Source organism: Vespa crabro, chromosome 10 (genome assembly GCF_910589235.1).
Source record: "Vespa crabro chromosome 10, iyVesCrab1.2, whole genome shotgun sequence".
Classification (NCBI taxonomy): domain Eukaryota; kingdom Metazoa; phylum Arthropoda; class Insecta; order Hymenoptera; family Vespidae; genus Vespa; species Vespa crabro.
Window position 1 is genome coordinate 5,866,992 of NC_060964.1, and position 27,555 is coordinate 5,894,546.

The following is a 27,555-nucleotide window of genomic DNA, read 5'->3' on the forward strand; positions in this document are numbered from 1 at the left end:
TAGAACACTCATTCTCAGATTCGTTGAAAATAAAGATGGCGTATTACAAGAAAGGAACAAATCTCGAGCAGTGTGATCGATCAAATATTTTACGTCGACTTATAAAAAAGGATGCCAAAAAAACAAAAAAAAAGAAAAAAGAAAAAGAAAAACAGCTTGAACGTCTAAATACATATACGTATTTCCTATGTATGTATGTATGTATGTACATACGTCACATAATAAAATAAAAGCAGAGAAAAGGATCATCCGTCTATCTCCACCATTGTGCCGACACATTCGCTCGCAATTCGTTCCGAAGATAAAAAAAAAAAAAAGATAGAAAACACAAGGTCTCTTTACTTATTGAGAAAAGCAATAACAGAAGCTGTACGATATAGAAAATCCATTACTCTAAGTTTCCTTTTATTAGATACCATTCGTACATTATACTTTCGTCTCTTATTTTGCAATAAAAACAATATCATGTCATATAATCGTTATTTTTCCTTATAATATATATATATATATCGACATTTGCTAATTACATATATCTATTGGAACATATGCGAATGGATATATAATATTATGACGTCATCGTCAAGTCAAATGTCAGACAAATATAAAAAAAAAAAAAAAAATAATAAAATAAAAAAAAAATAAATAAAATAAAATAAAATAAAATAAAAAAAAAAGAAAAGAAAATAGTAACCGATAGTGGAAACGTTGCTCTTTCTGTTTTTTCTTGATAAGAATTATCGATATCAAAATAATTAATATCAAAAAATTACGCTAAACACCGTTATTACTTCTGATCGAAACAACAAAGCTTTATCCATTATCGATTAAGATGTTAGGGAAAAAAAAAGTGAAGCAACAAAAAAAAAAAAAAAACTAAGAGCACGTTGTTGATGTTCTTTCGATTTGTAAATGGTCTTCTTTCGATCTCAAGAATTCCAAGAATATATTCCGAGAAAATTCTAAGATTTTATTAAAAAAATTCAAAACGGTTCAGCATAATCTGAACGAGAGGCCATTATTAAAAAAAAAAACAGACGTTGAAAAAAATTATATGGAGGAGTTCCAGAAGGAGTATCCGTCGATCTATCGGAAAATTTTCTGAGGGGTTCTGGCGCAAAAAAAAAAAAAAAAAAAAGAAAAAAAAATTATCAATCCTTGTCCTATCTATTTGTGCTTCCCTATCTTACTTTTAGAAAAACCAATCGGCTTACGAAAATACAATGAAACAAAGAGGGAAAGAGAATGTCTTTGTTAGTTAAGCCTTTTTTAACACTTAATATGGGAAAACGATACGAGCCGATAAAGCAGAATGAGTTTTTAATTCTATAAAAGAAAAGGAAAAGAACGTATGCGTTTATTTTATTTATTTCTCTCTCTCTCTCTCCCTCTCCCTTTCTTTCTTGTTGTCACTCTTTTTGGAAATGCTAAACGAAAAAAAAAAAATACAAGAGAGAGAGAAAGAGACAGAAAGAGACAAAGAATGACTTGGCCGCAATAGTTTCGTGAGTCAGGGGCAAGCACGCCTTTAAATTGGAACATAAAATCTGATGTGGTTGCGAGAACGTTTAAACCAGACGTGACTCTGTGCCAGATGAAAGGAAACGATTTATTGTAAACCATGAAGAGAGATCGATCGACAATGCACACGTGTCATCCTGTACTCGGAATGAAATCAAAATAGTGATTTACGCAAACTAAAGACATTTTAAAGTGACGTCGAATTCGAATGGAAAGAACAAATATAATATAACATAACGAATACATAATATTAACTTTTCGAATTGGCATTAAATGGTACTACTCTAAATGGTACTATTCTGAAAAAAAATTTTTGAATTTTATCTACCCGTCATTATCCGAATTGTATATATAAATATATATACAATGTTGGTATTTTAGTATATTTTTTTATTAAAAATTTTATTATGACATTTATATATGTGAAATTTAAATATATATATATATTTGTTTGGAAAATTTTTGGAGTAAAAAAAAGAAAAAAGAAAATTACGATAAATTCATCATTCATTCAGAGAAATAAAATACGAAAATAGCGTCGAACGGTTCAACAGGAAAGATATAAAATTTTTCTTGGATCTATAAACCGAGGATTATCAAAAGGATCTATCGATCATTGGCTTCCAAATATCTCACACATAAATAAACAATTGTAAAGAGCAAATTCGTATTCACGAATCAATCAAAATCTTTCGGGGAAAGTATTTTCGGACATAGATACACGATGCTCTTATCGTTTTCCCTGATTGATCACTTCTTCGATATTCCTTATTTTACGTCAACCATCGATCGCGAACGAAATCATTCTCAATAGATAAATATTGAAAAATGAAAGGGAAAGAAGATTGCGATCAATGAGAACATCGAATTTCTTTTGTCGAATATTCTTTAATGCTCGAGGAAAGTTTTACGAAATTTTTTAATTAATTTTTAATCATCGAACAGCCAACGAATAATAATCGTTCGAGATATCGAAGAAAAGCAAGGACAAATCTAAAGAACTATAAGAGTATATATGCGTTTCTAAAAGGGTCTAGCGCGCTACAAGCAGAGTTTTCGATCTCTGAAAATAGATCATTCGTCGCGAGAAACGTCGAGCAATGTACAACGTACCTACCTACCTACGTACATACATACATACATACATACTTATGTACATACGTATATAAATATGTATATATCTATGTGTACGTAAATCTACGTCAGAAGACTGAAAGATAAAGGCCCTAGGAGCGGAAAGTTACCAGAAACGTGTGTATACATATATATACATATACATATATATATATATATATATATATATATACATACATAGATATATTCATATATATATATACATACATATATATATATACATATATACACACATGGACAAGATTAAGGGTTCAGAAAGAAGAAAAAAGGATAGAGATAGCCTGTCGACTCGTATTGCTTTGCTTCGTAGAAGCGATTGCCGTAAACACACACACACATAATCGCACGTAGCCTGATCGATATATGGAAAAAAAAAGGAACGCGGGAAGTTACATTTACAAAAAAAAAAAAAAGGAAAAGAAAAAGGAAGAAAAAAAGGAGAGGTAAAAAGAAGAAAAGTTGTGAGATTAAAAGTTGTATCATTGAAAAAAAAAAGAAAAAAGAAAAAAAATTATCAAAAAAAAAATCGTTTGCCATGAATTTCTAAAATATCCGTATAGCGTACAGTTATAGCAAATAACTTTTTTTCTTTTTTATACTTAACTACGTATAGATTTTTATACTTCGTAAGTTATACGAAAGTAGAGATACTTTCGTCTTGTAAATGCCATTTTAAAAAGGAGGTTGTAAAAAAAAAAAATAATCTACGAATCGGGCAAAATTATCGATTCGTATTGAACTATCAAGCCGAGTAGTACGTTGAGTACTTAAAATGACGACAACATAAGGAGTTACGTCAAACGGGGAAATAAATTTTCGTATAGCTCGATGACTATTACTGTATATAAGAAAGACTACATATATATGTATATAAATACATACATATAAATATACTTAGGTATGTGTTCGCGTGTTAACGCACGTAGGCGAGAAACCTTGCGTCGTGCGTCTTTATCAATTGAGAGAAGTAGACGCGAGGTGCCATCATTGAAAGTATCGAAACGCGGGAAATTTGAAAACTTTTAAATCGCTCCCTCGTATTTTCTCCTTTTACCGACAATCATCCATCGGAGAGGATACATTTTTTTCTTCTCGATTCGTACAAAGAAATACAAAGAGATAATGATAAAGATAAAAAAAAAAAAAAAGAAAAACATAGAGATAGAGATAGAGATAGAGGTAGAGAGATAAAGAAAGAAAACGGAATAAAATATATATGACTAACTTTTGCGAAAAAGCATTGATTCCGCGTCCTGATTTGCGTCAGAGTAAAGCTTCTTCCAACGGCGTTGGTCGTTCTATAGTCGTCCGTTTTATTTTTACGTACAACTGCGAAGAGTCTCGTCTCGTTACGTTCTCGTCGATCCCGCACGTCTATTCGCTCAAAGAATCGAGGCCGAAACGAACGTCGCGATTACGACGTCTATCCCATTGCTTACACTCCTTACGTTCCTTCGCGCGGTCGGCGTGCGTTATCCCTCATCCCTCACCCCTCACCACGCACAACTCCATCCCACCTTTATCCACCCCCACCGTGACCATCTGTCTCTTTCTCACTTCATTCTTACACGCGCGCTCATAGAAAACGATCATTCAACTCGGTAACCCCTTTGATATTGTACCCTCGTTAAAGCATCTAGCGAAAATTTTGATTGAATATTTCTACCGTAAACGATTTGTATTTATATATAATATAATATTTTTTACCTCCCGTATACACACACACACACTCTCTCTCTCTCTCTCTAAAAAGCTTGTCGAATAAATTATATGTGTAAAAGGTATGTAGCTAAAATAAAATTCAATTAAAGGCTTTTAAAAGAGATAGATACATTTAAAAGAGAGAAAAAAAATGGACGATGATCGGTGGTAAAGAGAAAAAGGATTCGTCGAAGAAGTTAAAGGATAAAAAAGATTAAGACTTAAAACAATATTGAGAAAAAGGAAAACACAAAAGCTGACTACATACTTTGTATTTATGTATGTATGTACGTATGTGCGTATATCTCTGTCTTTCTTTTTCTTTATCTATCTCTTTCAGCCTATCGAATACCCGCTCGCTTGCCTGCCCACCCCTCCTTCTCTTCCAACCCAACGTTCCTTTCGCCCCTTCCACTCCGTACTAAGAAGAAGATGCAAGCGCGTATGCATGTATTTCTTAAACGAGAATAGAGACTCTTAATATATCGCGAGAAGTTGTTAGCGGAGACGTGTACGATCAGCTGGTTAAAAACAGCTGTGTATCCGTACGTCCGTCAACTCCATTCGTCGGATGCTTTTCGTCTGTTTCGAGAAAAATTGAAACGTCCCTCATACTCTTCTCTCTCTCTCTCTCTCTCTCTCTCTCTCTCACTCTCTCTCTCTCGCTCGCTCGTTCGCTCGTCTCGTTGAAGGCATCGTACATCGCCGTTGTGAGCCCCATGCAACCATTGTGTGCACGTTGCCGTGTAAATCTTCTGTGTCCTCCTCCGCCCCCTGCCTCTCCATGTTCCTCCCCCTAACCCTCGACCGCCTAACCTCCCCACCATCCAATGAAGCCTTTACCGCACATCCCCCACCAAAATCACCGTCGTTTCCCCTCAACGCGCTATCGTTACGACGAGAACGTGTAGTAGTAGTAGTAGTAGTAGTATCAGTAGTAGTAATACAGTAGTAATACTAGTAGTAGTCGTATAGTAGAAGTGTAGTAATTGTAATAGTAGTACTGGTAGTATAGTAGTAGTAATAGTAATAGTAGAGATAGTAGTAGTAATAATAATAGTAATAGTAATAGTAGTAGTAGAGATAGTAGTAGTAATAGTAGTAGTAGTAGTAGTAGTAGTAGTGTAGTAATATAGTAGTAGCAGCAGCAGTAACACATCAGCAGCGCAGCAATAGCAACAGCAGGAGGCATGGTCGATTGTGTATGGCCCCGATAAACAAACGGACTGACACACGACTTATGCACGCACACATACCTACATGCATATAAATACATACATATACGCAAACATACACACACACATACATACATACATACGCACGCTAATGCACACTCATTCACACTGAACCTCTCTGTACACTTCTTACAAAGAAAATTCTAATGTACAAGTCACTTTTATATTCCATTGCGAACACGTGTGTGATAGAAAAACTAAGAAAGAGATAGAGATAGAGATAGAGATAGAGAGAGAGAGAAAGAGAAAATGAAAGCGTCGTCGCAAGGGGTTGCTGAGAGACGGAAAAAAACGATTAGTTGATGAGAAATATAAAAAAATAGAAAAAGAAAGTATTAGTTTTGATAGAAAAGAAAGACAGATAATGAGATAGATTGATAGAGAAAGAGAGAGAAAGACAGATAGATAAATACATATATATATATATATATATATATATATATATAGATAGATAAAAAATTGGAGGGGAGAGATGTTAGAAAAAAGTTTCAAGGATACAGTTTGATAACGTCCGTGTCCATACGTCGTTTTCCAGCGCTGGGGGACGACATATTTGTCGGCTGTTATTGGCAAGTAAGAGCCCTTCGTACCCGAGTCCTTGGATCAGCTGTGCCACCCGATCGTAGCTCCACGCACGAAGGTCCTCCACGAGAGTCCGCTACGTATCCAGCGCGCACCACGGCTTCGTGAACTCACGGATAAACGCTCCTCCTCCTCCTCCTCCTCCTCCACCACCGCCACCACCACCACCGACTCCTCCTCCTCCTCCTCCTCTTCTTCTTCCTCCAACGCCGCAACCGACTCCTCTTCTTCTTTTCTTCTTCTTCTTCTCCTCCTCCTCCTCCTCCTCCTCCTCCTCCTTCTTCCTCCTCCACAACCTCCTTGTCGTCGTCGTCGTCGTCGTCTCCTCCTTTTCACGGTAACGCGCCGCACTCTGTCCGTCGCACCAACAACGCTTCTGAATATCGAGCACCGAGAAAGAAAAACAAAGACACGCGCACCCAATAATCACCGTACGACGTCGACGTCTTTGTCGTCGTTGTCTTTGTCGTCTCCGTGATCGTCTTTGTCGTCTCCGTGATCGTCTTTGTCGTCGCCGTGTTCGTCGTCGTCTTTGTCGTCGTCGTCTTCGTCGCCGTTGACGTCGCCGTTTTGGCTTTCGTTTTTACTATCGCCGATCTGCCAACGCGATAGAGAAACGCTCGAATAAACACAACGACGCGAGAGATAGATACACTGTTGCCTGCCAGACGACGACGACGACGTCGTCGTAAAACTGACGACCTCGCCAAACCTGCTGGCGGATATTATCTTCTCTTAGATGAGAAAATATAATACCCTTGACGGTGGATTAAAGTAAACGACGCAACGCGACTTTAACAAAATAGACTGATCCTCCGAACGTCAAACCGAACGAACTAACGTCCGATCGTCCGTCCGTCCATCCATCCGTCCGTTCGTCCGTCTGTCCGTCCGTCCGTCGTTCGTTCGTTTGTTCGTTCGTTCGTCCGTCCGACCGATCGACCGACCGACCGACCGACCGACCGATAGATAGATAGATAGACCGAAATTACTCAACAGCGTATCGTATATCTTCCCTTTGTTCCTCGCACACTCCTAAACCGTTCGAGAGAGGACTTCTCTGTAAGCTTCAAAGAATCATTTCGTTCTCGGCTACGAAGCACGAGCAAAACATGACCAAGTCGCACGAATGCGTCTCCTTCAACGCACGACAACAAAACGATATCCCTTTCCTCTATTCTCTTTTTTTTTCTTTTTTTTTTTATTTCTCTCGCGCTCACTCGTTCGCCCTCCGCCTCTCTCGCTACACCACCGGCTTGTTCTTCTCACTCTGTCTGTCTCTTTCTCCCCTCTTTTTCTTTCTCTTTCTCTCTCTCCTCTCTCTCTCTCTCTCTCTCTCTCTCTCTCTCTCTCTCTCTAACACTCCTTCACACCCACCACGCACAACCTGTCAACCTACGGACGACTTCACTGCATCTGCGATACTGCTCTCTCCTCGACGTACTGGACTCTCCTTCTTACCCCTCCCCTCACGTCATTCCACTCTCGCTCTCTCTCTCTCTTTCTTTCTCTTTCGCTCTGCCACGACGAGATGGCGCTCGAACCGTTCTAATCGCCATCTTGTTTCAATAGAGGCGGGCTTTTCAAGCTTCTCGGTGTCATGTTATATCGATGTTGACTTGATTCTCGAAATTTTTTACACCTTAATTTTACTGACAAATAATTTTATCCATTCTACTTAACGATATTCTTATACGATATTTCTTTTCATTTTATACACGAAGAAACGTTTCATTTTTTTTACAATAAGAATCGAACATTTTAGGTATGATTTCGATCTGAATACCGATCCGTACTTTTAATAAATAATGAATAATGCAACGTTATGCAAATGTAATATATATTTTTAATTTAAATCGTTCAATGACTTACCAAAAATAGTGGAGAAATTGACTTCAGCACGATATGGAAAAAAACACGTTTCCGTGTATTTTCTCTTCAGATTGAAGACAATTTATTTATATTTGATCTCAATTGAATACCGTAGAATGCATTATGTTTCATAGCGTGAAAAAAATCAATCGATTGAAGATTTTGTAAGCAACAATATTGCCAAATAAACGCCCATTTCAATAACTAATGTAAAATCCATCATGCATTACATTATGTTACGTTATATTAGCGACGTTAACTTAAATATGTATCAACGTTTAGAAAAACGATAAACAAAATAATAACATTACGTATAACATGAAGATAGATAAGAGTCTCGCTTAGCTTGTCGAATGTTCCAAAATGGTTGAACGATCCAAACTGAAATCAAAATTTTATGATTTTTGTTTTATTAACGTACGAATAGTATCGAAAGATTGAAAACATGATTACACAACAGATGTAATTATTTATTTAAAAAAAGTATAAAATTTACTAAATTAGAAAATTTTTATATATGCATGTAGATGTTAGAAAAAATTTCACATTACATTAGAGAATACAGTGTTACCTGATACATAAATAATTGCATTTCTATGGTAAAATACAATACATAATTTCTTAACATGTTAATGTTAATTCATTTTATTTCCAGAAGAAATATATCATATTTTTTCACTACCTGCGTTACATTATATTATTAATTATATAAAATCAGTCAAAATCGTATCGAATGATGTAATGATATTTCTGTGTATAAATTATATAAATGTATTAAATATCTTACTAAATTGTTAACTTTAAAGTTTTTTTTTTTCTTTTTTTTTTTTTTTTTTCCTTTTCTATATATATACATATTTCTATCTTGTCTACAAGTATTCTATATAATATTCTAGTTAATATTAAGCAACTCATTTTAAACATAAGAAGCAAATATTGCACTTCGAATAATATCCTGAATACTTGACTTGTAATAATGTTTCTCCTCATAAAATTAAATAATTTCTAATGTTTATATGCAAACTACTTAGTATACTTACAAACGATTTTATGAATATTATGTAATGACAAGATGTGTGATGAAGAATTTAATTATTAGATTAAATTGACATAGTATGAAATTTTATACTGATATCTTTTCCCTTTAAGTACTCGATCCAACGTGCAAACTACGTTATAAAGTGTGCAAATTGTATTAATAAAAACATGACATATTATGTATTATGAAAAAGCTGCTGTTATATTTCGTGATTATAATTTCAATTCTAATTTTGTATATTATATAATATATAATTGTATGATTAAATGCACGATTGTAAAGATTAAATATAGATAATTGTCTGATAATGATATGTACTATAATAAGACGAAACAGATTCTTTTCTCAATAAATGAAATTCTTAGAATACAACCAAGTAAATTACACGGTCTATTTTTAAATATTGCCTATTAAAAAAGTCATTGCAAATTTAAAAATACTAATACCATTTATAATTCTATAATTGCACATATAATGCAAAACAATGAATAAATAAGAAAATACATACTGATTTCTAATTAAGTCATTCTAATACTTCAAGAAATTGATATGAGTAATGAAATAATTCGTATATAAATTAAAATGATCCTCGTATACTGTTCTTTTCTTTTTTTTTTTTTTTTTTTTTTTTTTTTTTTTTTTTTTTTTATCCGATAATATATAGAATCTGGAAGTTTTTCTCTCAATCATATTAACTACAATAATAAAAATTTTTTTATGAAAATTGTATAAGTCCTATAAAGATCTATATATTAGTTATACAACTTCATTTTCACCCTGTTTCTGTCAACTTATTGGAAGAAAAAATTTGTGCTTTTTGACATTTTTAGATAATCCATTGAGCAATTGAATCTATACTAATTATATATCACACTATAATTATATACGCGATATTGTAACTTAAACTTCGTAAAGGTAGACTAAAAATCCCAAATATTTGGAACAATAAATAGTTTTGGCATATAAAATTTATGGTTAAAGTATTATCAGTCGTGTCCGTTATTATCCTGTGAATACTGAAAAATCTATAGATCTGTTCTACTTGTAACAAATAAAAATACTTAAGATGTTTATTCCACAGCTGCTTTTCGGGCAAATGCTGTGAGTGACAACATCTCATTGGGATCGGTAGGAAGCCGCGAGAACTCAATTTCTTCGCTAATACTGTGTTCTGGAATTCATGATTTTAACATAACATATAGTTTTATGAAAAAAAATATTTACTGATGATTAATAAATTTTGATAAAATAAAATGAAAATGATATTTACCAGATGGTTCGATCGGCCACTGTTTATGAGATGGTGCATACAGACATAATAATGCAATAGTATAAATGTTCCACATGCCATAAACTCCAGTGAAAAAGGCAGATGTCATTTGTAATTCTATTTCCTCATCCCATTTCCATTGTCCTTCTGCAACCTATTTCAAAAATATACAACAGCTTGTTTTCATAATGACCATAAGATTAATAACTTTAAAAATATATGTATAATATATATGTATATGTAAAAATATTCTATAAAGAATCAGTTACCTGACCAAGAATAAATCCGATAACAGTTAATGAAGCACATAATAATGTAGCAATCATTAAAAACTTGAAACGATATATCACACCTTCGTAATGTAAACGACGTGCCGAACTCATAACTGGTAAAGTAGCTCTTTTTGCACTTATATTCATAAAGACTTTCCATATCATATAAGTTAAAAATATCAAATATACACCAGCTGATATTCCAGCCAAAATTATAAAAGATAACTATTATTTATTATATAAGGAATAAATATTTAAAATGAATTATAATAAAATCATTTAGTTTTGAGAGAGAAAGGATACTGCCATTTTAGTACCAAGATCTGTGACCCATATTGAATAGAATGGATTTCTTAATTGTACTCCACGTTCACACATATCAAAGATAAACAATGACAAGCATCCTATACCCACAGCAGATAAATGACGCCAATAACATTTTAAAGAATTTCTTTGGTCACCCTCCTAAACAAGTTTCATAATATTTCAGAGAGAAAAGAAAAAAAAAAAAAAAAAAGAAAAATTAAATTATAATTTTCAATACAATTATGAATAATAATATTTCAAACGCACCTGAATCTGATGTAGTATAATGTAGTATCGCATAAAAACAAAACAAAAAATAATTAAAATAAACACATATTTTGGGAATATAGATAAGAGAAAAAAGTCATAATTATGTGTATACAAAAGAAAATGATTGTTACCATAAGATGTTCCCCGGCAAAGACAAGCCAAAAAGATAAAAGCGTTGCATAAAATATTCCTTGCCTGATATCGCCCAAAAGAAGCATAAATGGCATATCATATGCAAGAGTTAAATATTCCACAGGCACTGTAATAATTAATATATTATCTTATACTTATTAATTTTATATAAATGTAATTACATATTTGTATGAGCAATTACATACAATTTAAAAATGTTAATGCCATTCCTAAAGCCAAGAGCATATATTCCAAAAGGGCAGGTGATCTTGATAACATATGAACTCTTCTCCAGTACCATATCAAAACACTGACTACAATCGGGAAAAAAACAGTTTTAAGGCTTACCCATACTTTTGTAAATCCACCATTTTGATTAATGGCCTGAAATGAAGCTAACACTATATATGATATTTAGAAATATATTATAAGATAAAGTTTAATTATATATGATGCATTGCTTACAGTAAGCCACAGATCTGTTATATGTCCTAAACCTTGATTAATGTTCCTATCAGTATCAGCAGGAATACGAATATTCAACAAATAATAATCATGAAACAACGATCCTAATTCAAACAAAGGTACAACATTGCAATTATAGTTATATTGTTCCATTGCCTGCAAATAAAACAATGTTAATGGATAAATCATAAATGGTTGACTTATTTAAACAAAAAAAAAAGAGAGATTAATTGTTTACATCATCGATGCTACAATCCAAGATCCTTTCTATTATAGAAGAAGCGTATGGCTTCCATGCACCATCTGGATCTTCTTTGTTCCTATAAGCAAGTCTTGAATCCAGAGTTATTTTAGTTCTAGGTGCTATCATATGTAAAAAAAGAAATTATTAGAAAGTATTAGGTACATACGTACATATCCATGAATATATATACATATATATATATATATATATATATATATATATATAAAATTAACTTACCAATTTGAATTTGACTGTGATATACAATATCCACCTGTAAGACTCCTATAAGATTTTGTTGCCATCTAGAATAATCCAATTGCAAGCTACTACGTGGAGAAGGCATCTACAATATAATTCAAACAACTATCTAAGTTCTAAATTCTTAGAATTTGTTATCCCATTAAAATAATAATAAAATTCTTACCTGAAATGTATAGACCACCTGATGTGCTTGATGATGGCTATCCAAACTAAAATGATTTATATCAACATGAGTACAAGAACCTTTGCCCCTTGAATAAAACCATTTTCCTGCACCAGGTTCAGTTCCATTAATTCGTATATCCTTACAAGGTGTACTTAATATATTTTGACTTGTAGCAGGTGTTGGTGCTGAAAATAATAATTTTTATAAATAAGGATGAACACATTGCAAACTATAAGAAATATTTCGAAAGAAAAATAAACTTTCGTCATTTTAAATACAACTTTAATGTTAAATAATGTCGAATAATTAAAAAAAAAGAAAAAAAAAAGAAAGAAAAAAAAGATAGAAATAAAAAAAAAAGAAAAAAAAATCAAATCAAATTAACAAAGGAAAAAAATCTAATATCATCACATCATCGAAACAATAGACTTAAAATTATTTGCGATGTTCATTGTTCTGCGAAAATAAAATGTATTATTAAAAAAAAAAAAAAAAAAAAACAAAACAAAACAAAATACAAAACGAGAATTATCGTCATTTAAAAGAATAAAAAGTGAAAATAAAAAATTTCAAAAATTTTGTTTACATTGACAATGCGATCCCTTTTAAATGTGTTTAATGAAACGAATAAAAATTATTACTCACCTATTAGGCCGCCTATTAAAAAGCAAACGATTTGTGCAACGATTAATAATATTACCAATACCGAAAGTTTCTTGCCGCTTAAATTTTCTATAATTGTACCCTGCATTGTCTCGCCGTTTTATTACGGTAAACCGTATCAATGGGCAAAAAGCTTTCCTTTATGCATAAAATCGTATCGAACAGAAGCGTTTGCCAAGAACTTAAGTTTATTGGCCCCTCCATTTACAGGACTCCAAGCAAAACCGGCGCAATTCTATTTAAACGTCTATCGTGATTGGTCAGTTTAACAATTTGCAAAAGAAAAAAAATAAAGAAGATGAAGAAGAAATAAAAAGAAGAAAAAAAAAAAAAAAGGAAAAAAAAAAAGCAAAAGAATATCTAAATTTTATTCTTTAAAAAGGAAAAGTATCTGTAAGGATTATTTTTCACGTTACATTTGTATCAACGAGAAAATCGATTAATTATATCGAAAAGTCACTTGCAATTATTTAAAATTTATTTTTCCACGAATACAATGAAAAAGGCGCCAAATCGAACATTTTAAAAATATTTCTCCAATTTATTTTCTTCGATTTTATCAAACTTTTTATCATAGATAAAAATCTAGAAAAGTGATTGGGGAGAGGGGGTGGGGTACGGTAGAGGTGTGGTGAGGAGGGAGGTGCAAATTAGAAATAACTGCGTTATAAATGAAGTGTCGAAAGCATCTTACGAGTCACGCATGAGTATATAGCTAATTGGATTAATATAGGAACGATAGTTGTCCAGAAATAGTATATATCGGTATGTATATATATATATATATGCAACATACGTAGTATATATGTATATACATATATATATATGTAGTTCGTTGATAGGAAAGTTACTGGCGCGACTTATACTCTCGTACGCGAGAGTTTTGTCCAGATCGGACGAAACGAATCGAGCCTAGAACTTGCTTGCAGTTTATAGTCCTTGCAAGAATAACTTCTGAATCAGTTATTCGATTATCAGAGCTACGGAATGTTTGTTGCTTTGATTCGAAAATCATAAATTCCTTTTTTTTGCAATATGCATTGTCCGGATTAGTTCTTTTTTTTTTTTCTATACTCATACGTGAGCCTGTACGTACGGTTTTGATAGAAAAATCGGGAAATACTATAAGACATTGTCTACCTTAAATGTGTCCATCGGTTTCTCTTCCCGTTCTTAGTCTAATCATTATCACAAAATGTTATGTGACGTACCGATGGATGCAAATGGAAATGGGAAGCGGGATTTTCCACGTGTAGGTTACCGACGAAAAGTTGATCCAGATGTAAGTGAGGTAAAGTAAAATAAATTTTTCAAATTGAAAATTACAAGATCATTATGTTGACAGAAGATCACGGATGATGATTCACGAGTATATTGATTTTTTCTTTTTCTTTTTTTTTTTTTTTCTCTTAACCTAATAATCTTCATTAAATTCAAATATATATTATTGAGATTTTTATATATATATATATATATATAAACTTTTTTTTTAATAAATCATACCAATTGTTTAAATTACGATAAGAAATATTAAGATCCAAAATCCTTCGTTATCAATGTAGTTTTCTTCTTTCTCCTTAGGATGAACCAAAAAGTGTAGATTTGGATTTTGTTTATGACGATGCTGATACACATGCCAATGAGATCGCTGAATTATATAGCTATACCGAACAATACGAGTTGCAACTTAATCTCAAAGTAAGATTATATAGATTCAATTGTTTGTACAATTGAGTGTATATATATATATATATATATATATATATATATATATATATATCGTTTACTTTGTATTATAGGCATTTGAAGATCAAATGGAATGGTATAAGCTATGTCCTTGGTGGCAAAAGTTAGATGCATCTCAAAAAAAATCAGTTGTATATAAATTGTTAGATCAGTTGGAAGTATCCAATAAACAATTAAGGATGAAAGCTGCGCGTTGTATTTTATATTTAGTTCAAGGCTGTTGGGCTGAGGTACAATCTGACAAAGAACAGCAAGACTGGACAAGAAAAAATGTTATGTTGCTTTATGAAGCTGGTGTCTTTCCAGCATTTGTAGAGCTTTTAAATATTGAAATTGAGTAAGTTTCAATTTATATTTAATAAAATAATTATAAATTGTATTTTAAAATATTTTTCTAAATGCATTTTAGAAACAGTACAACTGCTAGCTTAGCTATGAGGAAGTTAGCTGTTAGTCTTGCAGATTCTGTTGACTTGAGAATAATTCTGTCTGTTTTATATATCATCACAGAAGTTATGAGAGAAGAAATAAAAAGTAAAGAGTACAGTGTTTATGTAGATTATGTTGAATCTTTTAAAGAGGAACTTGGTAATTATCAAAGGATACAAATATAATTCTTAATAAACCAATTATTAGTTTGATTATTTCTTTCAGTAAATCCATATGGTGAGGAATTACTTATCGTAAAACTTCTTGGTATGGTGACTTGTTTTTGTAGTGGATCTGCTCCCCATTTTCCTATAAAAAAAGTTCTTTTACTTTTATGGAAATTAATATTAGTTTCTTTGGGTGGTATCGATACGCTCAGAAAATTAAAGAAAAAATATAGAGAGGAAGCTGGTCTTGATACAGAACAAGAAGATACAATAGAAGTAGCAAGAACCATGAGGGCTAGTTCTCCTCCTGCTAGTGCACCAGATTTAATAGAAACGCAGAATCAGAAATGTAATAAAAGACCTCTTAGACGGGTTAGTCTCTGTTACTTATCTATTATTATATAAATTTTATCTCACCTTTAATTATATAAAATAAAATATTTTATAGAGTTTAATGAAGCAAAGTTCATTAGACGAGCCAGGCTTAGGTATGGAATACGAGGGTGGAGAACCAGGAAATAATGCTGCGGCAAATGAAGGTGAAGGAGAGATGGTCAACCTCATAAGTCAACCAGGTATTCCTGGTTGGAATCAAACTTACTATGAAGATCAAAATAATCAATCTCAATTAAGGCCTTACACTCCACAGATGAACAAAGGGAAAGATAAGCTACATTATTAACTTTTACAATAGTCAATATTTAATTTTTTAAAATGATTATTTTTAATATATTTATTTTTATCTTGTAGGTCTACCTTGGACACCAAAAGTAAGACAGAAAGATGTTGATACGTTCCTGGAAGTGTCCAGACTTAAATTCGTTGGTTATAAATTACAAGGAGATAGAGAGAGTTTAGCTGGTTTACCCCAACCAATACATGAGGGTGTCAACACGCTTAAAAGAGTAAGCTAAACATTCTCTTTGTGTAACGTAAGATCTAAAGAACTGATTATTATACGTACACATTTTTAGCATATGTATACATCTTTAGCTGAAGTTCAAATTCAAGAGGAGGAAGAAATAGCTAGAAATCCAATGAGCACTCCAGAACCTCCTCTTCGTCAAACTCCAACAGAAATTTTATATCAGGCCATATTACCCAATCTTCCACAGTACATGATTGCATTATTAAAAATTTTACTTGCCGCTGCACCAACTAGTAAAGCTAAGACGGATAGTATTAATATAATGGCCGATGTTTTGCCAGAAGAAATGCCGTATGTTAAATATTTTTTTACTACGTTTTACGTAATTAATATAAATTATAATTTTACGATAAATTAAATAATTTTGTTTTGTAGAATGACAGTTTTGCAGTCAATGAAATTAGGAAACGATGTTAATAGACATAAAGAAATCATTGTTAAAGCAGTTTCTGCTATTTTACTTCTTCTATTAAAACATTTCAAATTGAATCATATATATCAATTTGAATTTATGTCCCAACATTTAGTATTTGCTAACTGTATACCTCTTGTGTTGAAGTTTTTGAATCAAAACATTCTATCGTATATAGAAGCAAGACATGTGTAAGTTAAATATCATTTTTTTCTACAAATTTGTTTACTATTTTTTGTAATTGCTTTAAATTCATTGCAGAATTCCTCTTTTGGACTTTCCTATGTGCGTTATTGGCGATCAACCAGAACTAACGCCTGAAAGTCTTGAAATTGGGGACAATCAAACGTATTCTTGGCGTAATATTTTTTCATGTATTAATTTATTAAGAATTTTGAATAAATTAACCAAATGGAAACACAGTAGAATTATGGTAAGTTAGAGAGAGAGAGAGAGAGAGAGAGAGAGAGAGAGAGAGAAAAATATTTGTAACATTTTTAATAATTAATATTTAATTTAAAAAAATTTTATTTTCATTCATTCATAGATGCTAGTGGTTTTTAAATCAGCACCCATTTTAAAACGTACATTAAAAGTAAGACATGCTATGATGCAATTATACGTTCTAAAATTGTTAAAAATGCAAACTAAATATCTTGGACGACAATGGCGGAAAACGAATATGAAAACTATAAGTGTAATTTATGCAAAAGTTAGGCATCGTCTTAACGATGACTGGGCCTATGGTAATGGTAAGTCATTCAATTAATTTTATTGATTCTCGCATAGGTTCATTTTCTTTCCTATTTCTTTATAAAATGTTATTACCATATGCATATGTTCTTTCATAGATTTAGAAGCACGACCATGGGATTTTCAAGTTGAGGAATGTGAATTACGTACTTGTGTTGATCAGTTTAATAATCGACGATATTCCAATGCTCCTAAAGACGAAGAATTAGAACCCGTTGATACGTCTGTTACCTCTGTACTTGGAACGAACGTAAAATTAACAGAAGAATTCAAACAGCATTACGAATTATGGTTACAACAAGAAGTGTTTCAAAGAAGTATTAATTGGGATGAACTGTTGGATCCTGAAGCTTGTGAAATTTAAACTTTGAATAAGTGTAAAGTATAAAAATAGTATTTTCATCAATTGATAGACCTGGATCAAATTTTGACATTTTTACAAATCATATACTACTGTGAAAAGTGTTCAAAGACATTGCCATATCAACATTTGATTATGAACTGATTTATTTTTAATTTGTATACGTTGTAATGGATGGCTCTAATATAGCAAATGTTTATAGAATAAACTAGCTAATTTTAGAGTGAATGTTCATAAATTGCAACATAAGTTCTTATTTTATGTTTCTTTATTTATATTTATCCATTGTATTATTTATGCAATCTCTAACGTTGATGGCAACAAAATTTATTTCTTGAATACTAATTGATAAGTGGGTATATTATCCTCTTCTCTATATGTAATTATTAAAGATTAAGAAATTATATTACAATTTATCACTTCATATTTTCACATTATATCATCTAGCTTTATATACATTTATTTATAATAACGCAACGGATATATTTCCCGATATACAATATGTATTATACCAAATTGAACTTTCCATATTTTATATGAGTTTTATATGTACCCACCTTTTCCATTATAACAGTGACAATATGCAAAATTATAACGTTTTAGAACATTGATGTTCAATTACAGAAACTTAATTAATTCAGTCCATTTTTGTTTATTGCAAAAAAAAAAAAAATAAAAAATATATAAATTTTATTGACTTATATAATCCAAATGTAATTGATCTTTTTGTATAAAAAAAAAAAAAAAAAAAAAAAAGAAAAAAAAAAGAAAAAAAAAGAAAGAGCCGAAGAGAAATAACATAGCACTATATTTAAATGTATAGTATCATACCACATACACATCACAATTGGCTTGTCATAATATTCAAAACAACAGACATGAAAAATTTGAGATACAAAAATATCTGATTAAACTTTATCTAATTAGATTTGAACGATGCCAAGCCGATAAACATCTCTCTTCCTCTCTCATTTATGTTGTTTAACTGATGTATATTATCTATATTTCAAGTGATTGGCACAATGTTTAAATTGTCAAGATTTAATAAAAGTATGACATAAGTAGAAACTAACTTTGTATCATCTTTCACCCTGAAATAAATAAACTCGTTTTTGTGAAAGGAGTTTCATATATAATAAATAGGAGGAGTACACGTGCATATATAGATAAGTAATAGAAAATATCTCTCTGTAATACCAAAATATATGTATATATATGTCATCAATGTAGAAAATTTCATAAATAATGTGTACAAAATTACAGAAATGCCATCTTAATTATTGTACAAAATCTTGATAGCTCACAATCGCAGATTGTATAAGAATAAATTGGTTTTTATATTTTTATCAGTTTCACAATGATATAAATTTAATCTTCTTTATTATTTCACGAAGATATCCATTTGTAGGAACCGTAATAAGCAAAATTATTTTGTTTTGCTTTATCATCAGCTTCTTTTGGTCCGCGGGAGCCATATCTAAAAATTTTTTATACATTTCGTTAAAAAAAAAAAAAAGAAAACAAAACAAAACAGAAAATATGCATTAATGAAAAATTAAAAAATTGATATAAGGAAGACTCACTTATAAGGAATCGGTTGTATTTTCTCATTTTCAATTTGATGTAACAAGGGTGTAAAAATTCTCCACGCTTCGTAAAGTTCGTCGCTACGTACAAAATGCATTTGTGATCCGCAAAAGACATCCAAAATCAATCTTTCATAAGCGTCAGGTAATTTCAAATCCTACATATATAATAGTTATAAATTATTTTGAAAGGAAATAAATAAAAGAAAATAAAATAAAATACAATATCGTTTTCTTTTTGGCGAAGAGAAAAAGAAACAATGATTACAAAATACCATATATGTAAATGACAATAAAAAATATACATTCACCTTGTATCTATTACCATAAGTGAGATCTAATTCCGTTTCTTCCATATCAAACGTAATACCAGGTGATTTTGACATCATTTTAACGTACAATGCCTCGCCAGGTTGTACTCTTATAACCAATTCGTTTCTTTTTGTTTTACCATCGAATATATCACCGGGTACGTCTTGATATTGAACTCTAACTTCGGCCTTACGCTCGTTCAGAGCTAAAAGTATAACAAAATTTTATTGTACAATAAAAAAACTACTATTACCCTTAGTAAAGAATCTTTAACGAAGCACCCTTAACGAAGCGATAAATTACAAAAAAAAATTTTATGAAATTGTTTCACCTTTCCCACATCGAAGAATAAAGGGTACGCCATCCCATCGTTCATTATTAATCTTTAGTATCGCTAATGCATAAGTTGGAGTATTTGAATCTTTTGGTACCGTAGGATCATCTAAATATCCTGATTGGGCCTCGGGGTTGTTCGATTCTGGATTTCCCACGTATTGTCCTAAAACTACATTGTCCAATTCTAATTGTTTTATACATCTTAAGACTTTAACCTTCTCATCTCTGAAAATAAAACAACGGTAATGTGTACATGTAGCAAAATGTGCGAACTATGATAAAAATTTCCACGTATTATAATGAAATTTCTGTTTATAAGATTATTAAAAAGTATATTAATATTTAACCTAATATCATTTGGATGACACGAGGCAGGTTTCTCCATTGCAACGAGTGAGAGTATCTGCAGCAAATGATTTTGCATTACATCCCTAATTATACCAAATTCATCGAAATATCCACCTCTTCCTTGAGTACCAAATGGTTCCTTAAACGATATCTGTACGGAAGCTATGTTATCCCTGTTCCAACTTGGATTAAATATCCTATTTCCAAATCTCAAAGTCATTAGATTTTGAACCATCTCTTTCCCAAGATAATGATCTATCCGATAAATCTGTTCTTCGTTGAAAAGTGATGAAAGATGATCAGAAAGACGTTTCGATGAAAGCGCGTCTCGGCCGAATGGTTTTTCTATGATAATTCTTGTCCAACCTCTAAAAGAAAGGCATCATTTAGCACCGCAATATCGAACGTTTACGTAATTCTGATGCAACTTAAAAAAAAAAAAAAGAAAAAAAAAGAAAAGAACGCTTACTTTTGTCCCATACAAACGTTTCTAATGTGCACAGTAACCGTTTCAAAAACGGTGGGTGGCAAAGCCAAATAAAAAAGTCTATTGGCCATTGAGACTTGTTCTTGCTTTTGCAGTTCGTTGTTCAACAATTTAAAATATTCCTCCGAATCGTAGGAACCGCTAACGTAATAATTCAATTTCCAAAATTCCTCGTATTTATATTCCTCATCCGGTTTAACTTTCATATAGGGATGACACTTTTCTCGCAATTGTTTAACAGTCATGTTGCTTCTGGCATAACCGAAAAATGTCGTTGTTTTTGGTAAAAGATTGTCTCGGAAAAGCCACCAAAGCGTCGGATAGATCTTTTTCTTCGCTAAATCCCCCTATGCAATATGGAACGTTCATTCCCAAAGTTCTTTTTTTTTTTCAAATGGTATAAATTTCAAAATTAATTTAAGATATTTTCTAAATCGTATTTTCTTACTTACAGAAGCTCCGAGTGTCACAAACACGTGTGGTAAAAGTCTATCAAAATGGGTACCTTCGAGGTGATCCATTTCATCCGACTTTAAAGATTGTCGGATGAATTGCAGACTCTCCTCCGTAGATGTTTCTAAGACAATATCGAACAAATGTTAGAAAAGAAAAAAAAAAAGAAAAAAAAAAAGTATAGTGTAACTATTTAATTCATAAATTTTGCGTTTTACTCTAATTAAAATGTATCTACTCTCATCAATCCAATTGAATTTAATACGCGAAACTACCGGATAACGTATCATTTTATTCGTATGTATCAAACATGAAAGAGCGAGCGTAATAGCGAACGTACATAATTGCACTTATCTATCCTCGTGATCCTGACACAATCAGGATGTCGACAATGACAAGACTGAAGATTGAAAGACAAGATTCTTTTGTCACGTGTTCAAGTAGAAAATCTCTAAAATATCTCGGGAATATTCGTCAAAAAAAAAAAAAAAAAAAATAAAAAAATAAAAAAATAAAAAAATAAAAATAAAAATAAAAATAAAAAGAAAATATATATAAAAAAAAAGAGAAGAAAAAAGAAACCAAATGAATATATACACGTATATATAAAATTCATAAATTCATTTCACGTATGTAGATACTTATTACTTCGGAAAGTTTAAAAGAATAAAAAGAGAAATAACAATAACAACAACAATAACAACAATAACAAAACCTAAGACGAAAATATTCTTGTTTTACGTTTGTACAAAAAATGATGGCAGAGTTATTTTTACCGAAATAATAATATTTTTCTACTTACTTAGCATGTTTATAATTTTGATAATATAAAATATTTTCTCAAGGAGAAATGTAAACTTAACGATGACAAAGGTTTTTTTTTTCTTTTTTTAAAATAAAGTAAACCTTTTAAAAAGTACGTTATCGAGCATCTACACGGTACGACATCGTAACTCAAACTGATCGACAGTATCGATAGATCACGTTCGTTTCTCTATTCTAAAGAAAATGCGCATAGACGTAAACCTTACCTGAGTATTTTGATCGTTCGCTAAACCACGAACGATCAAGATACTAAAAGTAGAAAGATTATAAAGATAAAAGCATAATAATATCTCATATAAATATATCTCTCTTTGATTTGAGGACCACTTATAATAAAATAAAGTCTGATTTATTTGAAATTAAAAAAAAAAAAAAAAAAAAAAAGAAAAAGAAAAAGAAAAAAAGAGAGAGAGTGAAAACGAAAAAAAACAAAGAAACATTATCACGGACCAACAAATTATTATTTTTTATTAAAAAAAAATTTCAATTCTCCTCGAATCAAGATGTATTATTAATTCGTTCGATTTGGAAAAATATTAATTTTAACGAGGAATCGTAAATCACTGTTTTTTTTCTTTCTTTTTTTTTTTTTTTTCTTTCGTTCGTCAAACGATTCCTGTCATCGTTTTTAATTATCCCAACGCACAAGATATAATATTAGAAACGTATTTTCATGATCAAGCATATAATTGCATGATTACTTTATCATCCATTATTCTTTAAGACGTTAAGACATTTAGAAAATTACAGATGAAATATAGCTATAATGACGTACTATTGAAGAAAATGTAATAATAATGAACATTGTTTATTCGTTACGTCGATAATATCGTGTATATAATCGTAAATCCAATATATGAAAATAAAATAACAGAATTATGTTCGAATGAGAAATTCTTAATATATATATTTATGTAAATCAATTGTCTTGATATGAAACTCATTTATAATCTACAATGTAAAAAACCGGATTTTTCTATTGCATTTAGTATACATAAATTACATAAGTTATGTAAGAAATGAAATAAGTTAAGAAACGAACATTTCTATCAGCATCTAATTAATATATCAATACATTCACAAGATAAAATATATTTCGTATTATTTTTCAAAACATAAGAAATAATTTGTATTTACAAATTCCTCATTCGGAAATATATAGTCGAGGAACATTTGAAAAGTTGATAATTCTATTTTTCATTCTTTATTTTATTTTTTTTTTTTTTTTTTTTTTTTTTTTTTTTTTTTTTTTTTTTGATTAACTTATAAATTTCGTTTTTAAAGTGAAACACGAATATTGAAATAAATTCTTCTTTTAAATAGCTTTAATATCCTTATAACAAATTCATTAAAGCTCCATTCGAGGTTCATTAATATGAATCACATCGAATTTTACATAAGAAAATAATGATATTTTAATATTCATAATTATGTATGCATTTACGTTACGATCACATCATATTGATCATGAATTATTTACGTATGTACGCACATGTGCCACGTGATATCTCTCTCTCTCTCTCTCTCTCTCTCACTCACTCACTCATTCGATCTTCCTCTCTCTCTTGCTCGCTCAGTCTTTCTCTCTCTCTCTCTCTTTCTTTTCCTCTTTACGAAAGCAATGACTGGCAATTTGACCGATAATAATGTACGTTCAACAAGATATTTCAACGAGTTTGACGAGTTAACGTACTATGTAACATAAAGAATTTTTCAACAATGTATTAACGTTTTAAATCTGTAACATAGCATCTAAAAATTGTACGCTCGTAAAGTGATTAATAAGAAATAAATAAAAGTTCAAAGCAGCATTTACGGAATTTTTATTAATACAAAATATTGGCATGATAAATAATAATATAGAGAAATATATGAAAAAAATTTTAAATTGATTTATTAAACAAATTCTTATATTAGCATTGTCCAAACCGATTTAAAAATCTTTACTCTTAGCATACATATATCGTTAAATTATGATACGATTTAAAATAAAAATTACGTGCAATATCAACGAAAAAGAATCTGGCAAATGTCAACGTTCGTTTTACGTTGTTGCAAGAACGAATAATAAAAAAAAAAAAAAAAGAAAGAAAAAGAAAAAAAAATGAAGAAACGAATTCTTGCATCATCGTCACATACAGGATGTTTCTAAAGTCGTTATCTATTTTAGTAACGATTTCTTTTTTTTTTTTTTTCCTTTCAGAAAAAAGAAATGCTACACTTCGATAAAGATATGTACTTTTGTGTTGTGTACTTGCAAAACAAAAGAAAAGTTAATAGATATATCGACAATTTTTTACAATTTATAAATTTTCTATTCTAGATTCGTATCACCAATGAACGTGATAACAGTAGAAATTGAATATCAAGAAAATCTCAGAAAAATATCGGATTATCGGCTCATATCGCATCATCTAATACATTAAATATTTGAGATCTCCGGAGACGGATATTGAAGACAAGGATATATAAATAATATTAATTCTTTGTAATATTTACCTTGAAATATAAAACACATATAGTGACTTTTGAGACACCCTGTATAAATACTTACAATATATTAATGTGGCGAGTAACCTTGATATATGCTAAAAGATACACATGAAAGTAGAGAAATCATTTCTTCTTTGTTTTCTTTTTACAATTTTTTTTTCTTTTTTTTAAATACAGTTTTAACACACTCCTCTTAGCATCAGTATTAATTATTATTATAATAAATTAATAGAGATTACGAATCCTAAAACGTTATTTATATGTTCGTTTCTACGTATTACAAGGCCAATGTTAAAACTTTTATAAATCCATGAAATATACAATGTGATAAAATATGATATAATATGGCTAATAATTTGTAAAAAGTAGGTCAATTGATTATTTATTGTATCAAAGAATGATACTTAATCAACATTAAGCGAAGTTCGATTTCCTTCAAGAGTTTCAATATGAAAGAGAATGATCGATAGTAAATATATACGTAAGTTAAAATTTTACACGTTACCTTGGCCCCTCCTTTTTTTTGTTTTATCTTCCCATTATTCTTTCCTTTCAACCAAGAGATTACAACATGAAGTATATAGTGTAATTAGTGATATACCAAAAATATATTCAAATACGTTAATTAGTGTTTAAAAAAAAAAAAAAAAAAAAAAAAAAAAAAAAAAAAAAAAAAAAAAAAAAAAAAAAAATGCATTTTTTTCATTACGCTCCATAATCGGTGAAATTATTTTTTTCCTCATTTTTCCTCATTATCGACAATTTTATCAAATTGACAAATATTATTTGATTCTTTAAAGACGATATGTTAACTCAATAAATATATATATATATATATATATATATATATATATTGGATAACTTATTGTTCTTTTTTATTAATATTAATAGATATCTCTTTCTGTCTATATATAATAATATATATATATATATATATATATATATATATATATATATATATATATATATATACATTTTTTTTCTGCGTACGAGTTGTAAGCAACAAGTTAATCGTCCAATTAACTTGCGTGATGGGTGGCGTGACACATCATATTGATATTATTGTTGATTACGATATATGTATATACATACATAGATATTTCTATGAATATCATAAATCTACGAATGTGACATTATTTTCCAATAATTGATATTAATATAAATAATAATTGATGTTAATATAAAATCATATTAACATATTTCCATATATATATATTATTAGATATTATTTATTTAATAATGATATATATAGCAAGTAAGAAAGATTCTCTTTCAAGTCCGCCATGTTGATACGATTGAAAAAAAGGATTGTATCATACTTGCACAATATTCTTTCACGAGTTTACCTTCAAGCGATTGTAAAAATCCATTGGACAGACCTACTTTACGAGTTAAAAGTAATACGAATTATTCATGATAATGGAATTATACCTTTCACATGATTAAATATATAAATTCATGATTTTCTTCGAAACATTTATTTTTCTTTTTTTAATTTTTTTTTTTTCCCCATCATATTTTCACGAAAATATTTGCGAAATGGCTAATAATCCAAAAAATTATTGAGAATCAAGAAATGATGGCTCTGTTCCTTTCTTTCTTGTTACTGGTATTATGGTAATGATAAATATGATAAGATGTATAATACAATAGAAATGATTCTTGAGAGATTAAACAGGAATCTTATTCAGTTGTACGTTATAACTGGTATGTGTTTGTCGGTTAAGGTATAGAAAAAGAAAAGAAAAGGAAAAAAAAAGAAGTAAAATCGTACAGTCATACGATTTTATCTCGAATATCACAACTTCTTATATACACAACATACGCGCGCGCGCATACATAACACATATCATACGTACATATATATATATCTGAACATCGTAAAATACATTAAAAAGTTCTAATTCGTTCAGAAAGTTTTATACGTATTAAATAAATTATAATTATATTTATTGAAAGCAAACGAATTAACAATTTTCATTCTCTAATATTTTTATGATCATAAGAACATCCCGGATTTGTAATTCAAATCAGTAATAATATAAATTATTTTAACATGATTTCATATTAATGAATTAAATAACTCTATTCCAAGAAGCAATTAATTATATATATATATATATATATATATATATATATATATTTATATCGTTAAATTCTTAAACGTTGTAAGTGATCATAAAAGGTAATTCTTAAATGTAATTAATTTTTAACGATACATATATTTAAATCCATATATGTACTTACTTCTTTTGATTTTCGCCATTTTAGGAAATTAACTTTACACGATCGACGTCAGATATTATCAAAAGTATCCCGTTAAAATTTCCTTTAATTTTATAATATTATTTTTCGCAAGGAAAAATCAGTACTATATTCTATTACCAAAATGAACAAATTCAAAGCGACAAAAATTTTAAGGTTAAGTTCAAACAATCCGCACAGCTACAGCACGTGCGGCAGACTGATCGATCAAAAGATCACCACATATGTTTAGAAATCCTCCATCTTTATTTAGTTAATGAAAAAAAAAAAAAAAAAAAATCTACGACTTGTCAATATCATCCGACGATTCTCTTGCGTTTCATTTATGTTAAGTCTTAATCGTAATATAATTCTTAAGAATTTTATGTAAATTCTTGACATTCAGAATTTTTTCTTAGTGTAATTAAACTTTCAATATTTTATTTCTGCATTTTAACATTTAGTTTAAATAATCAGAAATTACGTAAGTCAATAACAAAAATGATGATTATTATCATTTTCGTCACCTAACCAAATAGAAACAG

At 30.2% G+C, this 27,555-nt stretch overlaps 4 protein-coding genes across 7 annotated transcripts in view; 1 reads left to right on the plus strand and 3 right to left on the minus strand.

Annotated features, from left to right (window-relative positions):
* LOC124427675 (ubiquitin-conjugating enzyme E2 H) overlaps positions 1–7,555 on the minus strand; it is a 29,037-nt gene extending 21,482 nt beyond the window's left edge. The window contains exon 1 of the mRNA XM_046970895.1: positions 6,087–7,555. Within this exon, the coding sequence (XP_046826851.1) occupies positions 6,087–6,139 (53 nt within the window). The 5' untranslated portion in view covers positions 6,140–7,555. The remainder of the gene's footprint in view (positions 1–6,086) is intronic.
* The window catches only part of LOC124427670 (protein wntless), a 34,858-nt gene extending 21,482 nt beyond the window's left edge, over positions 1–13,376 (minus strand). Inside the window, exons 1-12 of one of the 2 annotated variants that reach the window (XR_006943000.1) lie at positions 13,113–13,370; positions 12,465–12,652; positions 12,278–12,383; positions 12,035–12,159; positions 11,797–11,952; positions 11,538–11,715; positions 11,331–11,458; positions 11,197–11,202; positions 10,927–11,088; positions 10,621–10,848; positions 10,352–10,505; positions 7,548–8,423 (exon numbers count right to left, since the gene is read on the minus strand). Coding sequence is in view for 1 of the 2 variants with exons in the window: in XM_046970883.1 (XP_046826839.1) it covers positions 10,152–10,252; positions 10,352–10,505; positions 10,621–10,848; positions 10,927–11,088; positions 11,197–11,202; positions 11,331–11,458; positions 11,538–11,715; positions 11,797–11,952; positions 12,035–12,159; positions 12,278–12,383; positions 12,465–12,652; positions 13,113–13,218 (1,638 nt within the window). In the remaining variant the exon portion in view is untranslated. Of the gene's footprint in view, positions 1–7,547; positions 8,424–8,455; positions 10,253–10,351; positions 10,506–10,620; positions 10,849–10,926; positions 11,089–11,196; positions 11,203–11,330; positions 11,459–11,537; positions 11,716–11,796; positions 11,953–12,034; positions 12,160–12,277; positions 12,384–12,464; positions 12,653–13,112 lie in introns of those variants that run through there. The other variant, XM_046970883.1, reaches the window with a different exon arrangement.
* Positions 13,377–13,936: 560 nt separating this feature from the next.
* On the plus strand, positions 13,937–18,994 carry LOC124427669 (striatin-interacting protein 1 homolog). Of its 2 annotated transcripts, none has more exons than XM_046970882.1 (12): positions 13,937–14,412; positions 14,712–14,828; positions 14,930–15,213; positions 15,286–15,464; positions 15,531–15,844; positions 15,921–16,131; positions 16,223–16,377; positions 16,447–16,691; positions 16,776–17,003; positions 17,074–17,245; positions 17,360–17,564; positions 17,664–18,994. In XM_046970882.1, the coding sequence occupies exons 1-12, from the start codon at positions 14,326–14,328 to the stop codon at positions 17,927–17,929; spliced, it is 2,463 nt and encodes an 820-aa protein (XP_046826838.1). In that variant the 5' UTR covers positions 13,937–14,325; the 3' UTR covers positions 17,930–18,994. The 2 variants fall into 2 exon arrangements, with proteins under 2 accessions (XP_046826838.1, XP_046826837.1); XM_046970881.1 differs by having other exon boundaries at positions 13,944–14,421.
* Positions 18,995–19,111: 117 nt separating this feature from the next.
* On the minus strand, positions 19,112–27,237 carry LOC124427673 (glucose-6-phosphate 1-dehydrogenase). Of its 2 annotated transcripts, none has more exons than XM_046970890.1 (8): positions 27,014–27,237; positions 21,448–21,572; positions 20,978–21,342; positions 20,508–20,876; positions 20,156–20,385; positions 19,824–20,029; positions 19,510–19,670; positions 19,112–19,403 (listed from the first exon to the last, which is right to left on the minus strand). In XM_046970890.1, exons 1-8 carry the CDS (start codon positions 27,030–27,032, stop codon positions 19,313–19,315), a joined length of 1,566 nt encoding a protein of 521 aa, XP_046826846.1. In that variant the 5' UTR covers positions 27,033–27,237; the 3' UTR covers positions 19,112–19,312. The 2 variants fall into 2 exon arrangements, with proteins under 2 accessions (XP_046826846.1, XP_046826848.1); XM_046970892.1 differs by lacking the exon at positions 27,014–27,237 and adding an exon at positions 22,251–22,417.
* Positions 27,238–27,555: the final 318 nt, after the last annotated feature.

Bases quoted from the DNA above. Each gene is read 5' to 3' on its own strand.
- LOC124427669 (XM_046970881.1), top strand. From the start codon at position 14,326: ATGTTATGTGACGTACCGATGGATGCAAATGGAAATGGGAAGCGGGAT. The intron at 16,132-16,222 runs GGAAAGATAAGC...TTTATCTTGTAG, and splicing joins CACTCCACAGATGAACAAAG to GTCTACCTTGGACACCAAAA. The intron at 17,565-17,663 runs GTAAGTCATTCA...GTTCTTTCATAG, and splicing joins TGACTGGGCCTATGGTAATG to ATTTAGAAGCACGACCATGG.
- LOC124427673 (XM_046970890.1), bottom strand. The intron at 20,877-20,977 runs GTAAGCGTTCTT...CCTTTCTTTTAG, and splicing joins AACGTTTGTATGGGACAAAA to AGGTTGGACAAGAATTATCA. The intron at 20,030-20,155 runs GTGAAACAATTT...TTATACTTTTAG, and splicing joins TATTCTTCGATGTGGGAAAG to CTCTGAACGAGCGTAAGGCC.